Genomic DNA, 9,231 nt, shown 5'->3' on the forward strand with positions numbered 1-9,231 from the left:
TTAATAAATGGCATTGTATTCAGAGATCGCACCACGAAGATGCATGGTCACACAAACCTCGTGCATCGCGAGTGCTCTCAAACACAGGAAAATTCCAGCAAAAGTGGGACTACTTCTCTGATAACCAAGCAAACATTTCTAACTGAAAGACCGACATTTAAGGAACCTTCCAAGGGAAGACAGCAGGAAGATTTCAAGCACGAGTGCTCAGTGTGTGCACGCGCACACACGCTCACCGAGCAGGATCTATGAAACTGCTTTGGTGCACTTACAAAAAATGGATCGGCGCTGACCTGCTGTATTCTCCAACCTATAAACACAGCTGTTTACATGTGAACAAAACCCTCAGCAGGGAACTGAGGCGTCCAGAGGTAAGGAAGCCTGTTGTTCTTTCAGTCCCCAGAAATCTCCTGAGAGAGCGCTTCCTGGGAGCTCTGCCCCCAGGGCCAGGACGAGGAGACTCAAGCAGGATCACCTGCAACAGGGAGTCAGCTTTCCGCAGAAATGAAGCAGCGAGTTAAAGAAACATGCGCTGGGCACCCACTTTGTGGCCCACACCTACTGTGTGTCATCCTGGCCGTCTCGAACCCTCGCCGTTCTCTGATGCAGAGGTAACAATTCCCCATTCTACTTATGCTGGATTCTGGCCCTGGTTTTTCTCCACAGCACTTTCCCTTTCTCATATACTGTATAATTATTTAGTTTGTTTATTGTCTCTACTCACTGGAACATAAGCTCCAGGAGGGCAGGAGGCTCGTCTGTTTTATGCACTCCTGCTTTCCTGGAACCTCAAGGGAACGAATGAATGGAGGTCTAGAGAGGCTAAATTACTCGTTCCTGTCACACGACTCGTTAGGGACAGAGCTGAGGGTTGAACTGAGGCCCACGTGCTGCACTGACACACACCAGTAACGGCAGCTGTGGGGATCAGACTCTAAGACGCATCCCAAGACAGAATGATACATGGCATTTATGGAATGGTTGTCCAGTGGTGCATGCAGTCGAAGAAAACCACTAGATGTGAAAGGAGCAGGAAGGAAAGGAGCCTAACTTTTGATCCTGGACATCTGTGAGGAAGGAGCAACATAATATGTGAAGCTGGAAAAGCCTGCAGGACAAAATTCCAAGTGCAGACCTCGAATCCTCCCAATGCCAGCAGGAACAGAGAAAGGCGGTGGGCTAGTCTCCACGACGCCCTGCCTGTGGTCATCTTTAATCTGTGAAGAGTCAGGCCTCAAACCCCCGACCCTACTGTTGGCTACTGTGTGACCTCAGGCAATCCTTCCTCTCTGTAAACGGGGAATAATCTGCATGGGGTTTTCTGAAGCCTGAAGGAAATATGCATGGAAACACAGGAATCGTGCTCCCCCCCCCCAGGTAAATGCCCACCACATATTACTTCTAATTATGCCAGTTTAGAGTTTAAGAGGGACCTGTAGGGAGAGGTCAGAAAGGTAGCTGTGTATATTCTGCATTTAACCACGTGCAAAGATTCTGACCCTGACCTGTACCAGCACCTGCTTTGCCTGACAACTGAAGTGCGATGGATGAAACCGTGTAGGCCGTTTCTCAGAGGATTTCTCATTAGACTAGAAAGTTCAAGGTTGCCTGTTAGGCCTCAAGGGGCCTCTTTGGGATGGAAAGGACCCAGGCAGTTCTGCAGGTTGGCAATTCAGAAAGATAAAGATAACATCAACAGTCAATGACACATCAACAACGTGTTAAGGCAGCTCGCTGTACCCATTCAATCATCACAGCGATTCTACCATATTGACCGATTCTACACATATTTTTAAAAATCATTTTCCTTACGCCCACGTGGCAGACTGCGGAATGAGAGTTACATGATAATACTTGGGAAGAGGTAAGGGCACAATTGAAACCCAGGCCGCTCCACCCTACACTACACTTTTTAGGACCAAGCGGTCAGAGTGACATATTTTTATAAAATGCGCCGAGGAGGAGCGAAGGGTTCGGAAGCAGGGGTGAGGCTAAAAGGTTCAGGTTTGAGAAGTGCTGCGACCATCCTCCCAAACTGACTGCCAGGCTCAGGGGACCGCCCTTCTAAACACAGCTGAGCAGAAACCGATTGCCCTCCCCGCCTCTTATGTCAGAGGTCTTGGCCTGAAAGGCTCTGCCCTGCTCAGCTCCGTCGCCTCTCCCCTCCCGGGCTCCCGGTCCCAGGGACAGAATGGTCTTGGGTAGGGACGCCTACAACAGGTGGGGGCGGATCGGAGGTGTCAACTCCAGCGCAAGCCTCCTCCAGCTGGCACTGCACGATATCCAGTGAAAGATGGGAATTCGGTTCCAAGTGATGCCCAAAAAAGGCACGGGGACAAGAGCGCGGCAACCCCCACTCTCACGGAACCCGCTCCTCCAGGGGCGGCCCGCCCGCAGCCGAGCTCCAAAATTGGCAACCTGGGCCTCGCAGCCGCCTTTTTTTAGCCTACATTCTTCAAACCCGGGAAGAGGCGGGTGACTAAAAATGCAAATGGGAGCGGGGGCGCCGGCAGGCAGGCCCGTGGGTGCGGGGCGTCTGGCTAGGGGAGACCCCGCGACCTCGGGTGCCCTCTGCCACACAGCAGTGGGCGCACAGCGCCGGGAAGGGGGGCGGCAGAGGCGCTCCCCGCCGAGCCGCTGCCCCCGCTTCCGCCTCCGCCGCCGCGGCGGGACAATGCGCAGCCTCTTTTCCGCCGCGGGTTCGGGAGGGGCAGCCGGATTAGGGCCCGCGCCTTCCGGCCGCAGCCCCCAGCCCCACCCGCCCCGCCTGCGCGCCGCGCCGGCCGCACACAGGTGGTTTTCCGCTCGGGAGCGCCAGGCCCGGTGCTTGTATGTAACAATAGAGTTCTGCGCGCCGGGAATGCGCCTCCCCGCCGCCACGGCGGCCCCGGCCCGCCACGCCTCCATCCGGCCCCCAGCCGCCCGCCCTGCCCCGCGGTCCCCCGGCCGAGGGGGCCTGCCCGGCACCTCTCCAATTACCTGCGAGCCCTGCACCGTGGCGGAGACGTTTCCCAGGACTCCCAGCTCGCCTCGGGAGCGAGGGGGGCCCGGCTGGCGTTCCTCCTTAGCCCACACCTGCCCCAGACCCCCAAGTCCCACCCTGGGCCCCCCCACCTGCCTTGGGGGTCGCCCGGCGCCCCCGCCCGCTGAACGCGGAGGCGGAGGCGGCGGGCGCCGGCAAGGAGCGCAACGCGCAGGAGCGGGCGGTGCTGTGCGAGTCGCCGGCGACGCAGGGGAGGGGGCTGCTGCCGCGCAGGGAAGAGGGTAACCCCGCGCGGGATGTCGAGCGTGGGGGCGGGCGGCCTCTCCTCTGACAAGCCTCTGGGTTTACAGTAGGCAATGCGCGGAGCTCTCCTGAGCCCCCGCGGCCTGCCGGCCTCGCAGGAAGACTTCCTCACGCTTTGCGGATGGTGGGGGCTGCCTGCCCGGCTCCGGACGCCCTGGTGCACCTAGCCCAGGCAGCCCCGCCAGGCCGGCTCCTCTGTCGGAAGCTGAGCTCGCTGCTCAGAAATGATGAAGGAGCGCGACCCCCGCCGCGTGCAGTAGGTGACGGCGGGTGAGGGGGTCGGATCCCCGGAACAATGGCTCATAACGCCCCCACGCCGCCTGAGAGGAATAAAAGCACCGGATTGCCCAACGAGTTTGTTTCTACAGCCTCCACGGTTTTTAAAAAATAATTAAAGCGCTATTAAAAAAAAAAAAAAAGCTTGCTTTCTATTATCTGGACAACCAAGCATTTGTTTGTTTGCTTGCTTAAAAATGTTTCAACAAAACCCTGGTTTGTCTCCAAAGATGTTGGATTAGCATTTAACACCTCATCGGTCACTAAAGCCCAGGCAGTCCACCAGCCCCAACACAGTCTCGGCTAAAAGAACATCGAAGCAAACAGAGCCGGGCTTTTTAAACTGGCAAACAAATGCCACACACTGCCTACGGGAGGAGGGGGAGGTTAAAGTGAACTCCAGTCCAAAGGAGTTTAAAGGGAATAAAAGCGAAGAAGTCAGCACTAGTTTCCCTAAAGCTAGCTTGCGCGCACAGGCGTCGCGAACAACGGCTTTTGTGCCTGCTAATTGCACCATTTGTGCGCAAAAGTTCCGACGCTAAGTGTGAACTCTCAACAGAAGGAAACATGAGACAACTGAAGTGCCCTGGTTTGTGTGCCCTGCTCCTCCTCCGCCGCCGCCTCCCCTTCTTTCTCCTTCCTCCCGCCGAGCCCGCTGTTGCAGCTTGTTTGCACTGGGGCTTATCCGGAGCGGAAATTCCTTTCCGTTTTTGTGAATGACAAACTCATTAACAATTCATCAACACAACCTGTTCCAGCCGGCCCGTCCCCACGGCAACAGCCCCTTCCGCAGCGTGCTCATTGGCTGGCGGGGAGAATGTATCCATTGAGACGCTCGCTGTTTGTATCCATTGAGGAGCTGCCTCGCGCAGGGGGTGTGCGAGGGCTGAGTCCAAGGGAGAGTGAGCAAATCCAGGCTTTAATAATCCGAGGAGAAAGCCGCCCGGGTGGATTTGAGGTGCAGTTTGGAGGGAGGGCTCAGGAGCTGCTGGACTTTTTTTTTTTCCTCTCCTCTCAGTAGCACGAAGTCCGAATTAATTGGATTTCATTCACCGGGGAGGAACAAAACTGTCTGGGCAGCTTCATTCAAAGAGATTCATTGACACCAAGAGCGTGCGGCTGCAGCCGGGTGCAGAGGGAACCGCCGGCTTACTTCTGTCTCGCTTGCCCCAACCGCTAACCCGGCTCGGGAAAGGAGAGGTGGCATTAAACCCCGCTCCAAGAGCGGCGGCTTTGGCGCGGCGCGCTCGGCCTATGCCTGCCCCGAGGGGAGTCTGGTAGGCACCTCGCCCTCTCCGGCCGCTCGACCCCCATGATAGATACGCTCAGACCCGTGCCCTTCGCGTCGGAGATGGCGATTAGCAAGACGGTAGCGTGGCTCAACGAGCAGCTGGAGCTGGGCAACGAGCGGCTGCTGCTGATGGACTGCCGGCCGCAGGAGCTGTACGAGTCGTCGCACATCGAGTCGGCCATCAACGTGGCCATCCCCGGCATCATGCTGCGGCGCCTGCAGAAGGGCAACCTGCCGGTGCGCGCGCTCTTCACGCGCGGCGAGGACCGGGACCGCTTCACCCGGCGCTGCGGCACCGACACCGTGGTGCTCTACGATGAGAGCAGCAGCGACTGGAACGAGAATACGGGCGGCGAGTCGGTGCTCGGGCTGCTGCTCAAGAAGCTCAAGGACGAGGGCTGCCGGGCGTTCTACCTAGAAGGTACGCGCCGGGGGCGTCCCGCGCCTGGGGCAGGGCGGGGGACCCCGGCTGCGGGTGCAGGCGGGGCGCGCCGACTGGAAGCGCCCCTGTGGCGCTTGGCTGGCGCTTCAGAGCCGCGCTGTGCGCCAGGAGCTGTCTGCCGGCTCCCGGCGGCGAATCTCTCGCGGCCCGCGAGCCGGGCCCGCGCGGAATCGACCCGCTTCCGGCCACAGGCACGCGTCGTTTCTTTGGAACTAGCTCTTCTTTTTCCTACCCGGCATATCCCCCACTTTCCCTCTACGTTTGATTTTGAATTCAGATTTCGCAGGACTGCAGAGGCCGTGGGGGTGCAGGCAGGCACCTTCTGGCACTTGTAGATACTCAGAAAAGTTGCCATTTTGTGCATTTCCGGATTCAAAAAAATAAGGGTTCCCAGGGGAGGCGGGCCTGTTCGTTCTGTTCCCAAGGGTGCACCTTTAAGTGCCTTTCGCCTGTATTTGTCTCTGTGTTTGGGGGGTGGGGGGGTAAGGTGCTGTGGTGTGTTTCTGAGCCCGGCTGCGGCTCTCCAACCTGTGAAAACTACTACGGTATCTCGGGTTACAAGATTGCTTTTCTCGTCCTGGCAGGTGGTTTCAGTAAGTTCCAAGCCGAGTTCGCCCTGCACTGCGAGACCAATCTAGACGGCTCGTGTAGCAGCAGCTCCCCGCCGTTGCCAGTTCTGGGGCTCGGGGGCCTGCGGATCAGCTCCGACTCCTCCTCGGACATTGAGTCTGACCTTGACCGAGACCCCAATAGTGCAACAGACTCCGATGGCAGCCCGCTGTCCAACAGCCAGCCTTCTTTCCCCGTGGAGATCTTGCCCTTCCTCTACTTGGGCTGTGCCAAGGACTCCACCAACCTGGACGTGTTAGAGGAGTTCGGCATCAAGTACATCTTGAACGTCACCCCCAACTTGCCGAACCTCTTTGAGAACGCAGGAGAGTTCAAATACAAGCAGATCCCCATCTCTGATCACTGGAGCCAAAACCTGTCCCAGTTTTTCCCTGAGGCCATTTCTTTCATAGGTGAGACTAATAGCCCTCACGCAGCCTTTTAAATGCAAAATTCAGAACCATTCCTAGAGTTCGAGGGGTTCACCTTTCTTGTTGCTAACTTGTGGGACTGCAGGTCTCTACGTTCCAAGGGCATTCTCAATTCTGTCGCTTAGCTTCTTGTTAAGAAAAAGGGCCTTTTGACAAGGCGGCAGGCCACAGGTGTATTTGAAACGCTGTCTGCTTCTTGACCTGGAATTCAGTCACTGGAAAGGGGGAGGGCACTCAGAAGGAGACAGCAGAATCCCCCCCACCCATCTTTGGACTCAAGGAGGGCCGGGTCCCAGAGGTACACAGGGTAGACAGGAATTCTAGCATGGCTTTGTAATTTTAAAAGCTCTTCGAGTTGCAGGACACCACGGTGTCCAAAAGCCCTGTGAATGCTAGATGTTGTGATCCAGCTGGACGTTCCTGTGACACTGCTTAGCAGTGAGACGGCGAGGGTAACCTGAGCACAGCAGGAAGGACTGTGGGCCGAGAGCCTGGAGAAGCGAATCTCCAGGCATTGTAATGCATTTCCTATTACAAAGGAACTCATTTTCAGGCCATGTCGACATCCTGTTCCTCCTAATGGGCTGTCCCCTGTGACTTCCCTCTCTCTTTTAAAATGCCTGAATACCTCCATTGTTAGCGGCACAACAGTTGGAGAATAATTTAATAGACCCTTGCAGTCTGCTTGTCTGTATAAAAGGCATTCACGACCATATTGCAGGGTTTCTGGTATTCACATGCTGAGGCAAAGAATGCACACATTAAGGAGTTTTTTGTTGGCAGAAACTTAATACAAAAGCTCCCTTTTCAGAAAATATCTGAAATATGTAATTGTGCCCAGTGTACATGTTTTATCGCAGGAATACATTTTCTGCTGCCTGCAGGGCTCAACTGCCACACACGATTATTTTTTATCTTTATTATTACTGCTGTTACTCAGTTTCGAGACTGAGCACTCACAAAGGGTGGTTTTCGGTCTACTGACATTTTGCCTTTCTTTTTGTGTGTTTCCAGATGAAGCCCGGGGCAAAAATTGTGGTGTCTTGGTGCATTGCTTGGCCGGCATCAGCCGCTCGGTCACTGTGACTGTGGCTTATCTTATGCAAAAGCTCAACCTGTCGATGAATGATGCTTATGACATTGTGAAGATGAAGAAATCCAACATCTCCCCCAACTTCAACTTCATGGGCCAGCTGCTGGACTTCGAGAGGACGCTGGGACTCAGCAGCCCCTGTGACAACCGCGTCCCCGCCCAGCAGCTCTATTTCACCACCCCCTCCAACCAGAACGTCTACCAGGTGGACTCCCTGCAATCCACGTGAAAGGCCCCACGCTGGGATGTGTCCGTTCCTTTAGCAGTTTCTCTTAGCAGCATCCACTGGGCTGCTTTCTTTGTATGTGGCCCCAGGTGTCACCATGACACCAGCTGTCTGTGTTAGACAAGGTTATCACGTGTGGAATTGGCTATTACAAAGGGAGAGGTTTGCTCCCTGCTCGTTGGAAGAACAGGCCATGCTGTATAGATAGGGGCAGTAGGTTTGGTCCACACCCATGTGTACAGCCTACCCCTGCAGGGACTGGAACTCGAGGACTTCCAGGTATATAGGGTAGGACCAAATGGTAGGTGGGAGCATGAGCTCTTTAGGGCCTCGTATGACTGTTTCCTTTTGCGTCTGGAACTGACTCTATCTTGTCTTCAGTGAAGACCGATGCAATGTTGCATATAGAGGAGCCAAAGAGAGGTTTCAGCTCTGTATTTGTAGTATCAGTTTGCAAAAAATGAAAATAAATAATAACGCAATCAAATGAATCTGATACTCCATTTGATTATTGTAAATATTTGATCTTAAATCCCTTGACAGTGTTTGTTTGAATTGTGTTTGTTTTTCCTTTGATGGGTTTAGAAAAAAATCATCCAAAGGGGGAGAGAGCAGTATACCACTTCTTCAAACAACAAAATAGAAACTTTGGCTCTTTCCTAATCCAAAGGATATATTTGCAGCATGCGCAGCTTCACCAGTCCTGAATGATATTTTCATGGACACTGTTATCACACAGACCTTGTTATGGTGCAGTCTTTAGTCTCTTTCATATATCTTCCTTGTGACTTTTTTTTTTTTCCTTTTAATGTAGTTTGATTCTGCCTTACTTTTGTAAATATTTTGGCTTGTATTGTCTCAAAGGGGATATCTTGGAAAGACACCAAAATCATGGGCTCTTTTTTTTTTCTTTTTTTTTAAACTTCAACTGTGCTGAACAGTATATTACCTCTGTACAAAATTCTTCAGGGAGTGTCACCTCAAATGCAATACTTTGAGTTGGTTTCTTTCTTTTTAAAAACAATTTGTGTGAAACTGGAAGCGTGTGTGTGTGTGTGAGCATGGGGACCCATATTCCGTAGGCGACATGCATACGATTGTGAAGGAGGGGGACTTCCGTCGCTCCATTATGTTCATGATGTAAAGTTTTGAGCTGAAATTTATTATAAGAATGTAAAACCTTAAATTATTAATAAATAACTATTTTGGCTATTGAATGTGTATTTTTTTAAAAAAAAAAACTCTCACTGTGTTTATGTGTGAAGGGGCACATTTTAGGGGTGTCAGCTGGGGACCGATGTTGACTTGTAAGGTGCAGGTAGGAATAGCAGTGCGAGGTTCTCTCATCTTTAAGCTATTTCCAAGCATGTTTTCAGGTGCCGTTTATGAAATGACTTTGGCCTCAAATAAAAAGGGCATCATAGAAAGATTGATTCTATCATTCTATAGACAATACGTAATAGGCCTCTAGTTCTGGCTTATTAAAAGTGTTAAATGCTCTGCAAGAAAAATGTAGCCACAGAGCACAGCTTGCTGAGGTACAAGATTGGGATATTGAAGAAGAGTCATAAAGTGCG

The 9,231-nt window shown here is 53.2% G+C and overlaps 1 protein-coding gene across 1 annotated transcript; it reads left to right on the forward strand.

The window, feature by feature from the left end:
- On the forward strand, positions 4,414 to 8,866 carry DUSP6 (dual specificity phosphatase 6). The gene is given in 3 exon segments (NM_001267842.1): positions 4,414 to 5,274; positions 5,880 to 6,317; positions 7,350 to 8,866. Coding segments are annotated over 3 exon segments (1,146 nt in total). The 5' UTR covers positions 4,414 to 4,874; the 3' UTR covers positions 7,658 to 8,866.

Source organism: Sus scrofa, chromosome 5 (assembly GCF_000003025.6).
Source record: "Sus scrofa isolate TJ Tabasco breed Duroc chromosome 5, Sscrofa11.1, whole genome shotgun sequence".
Taxonomy (NCBI): domain Eukaryota; kingdom Metazoa; phylum Chordata; class Mammalia; order Artiodactyla; family Suidae; genus Sus; species Sus scrofa.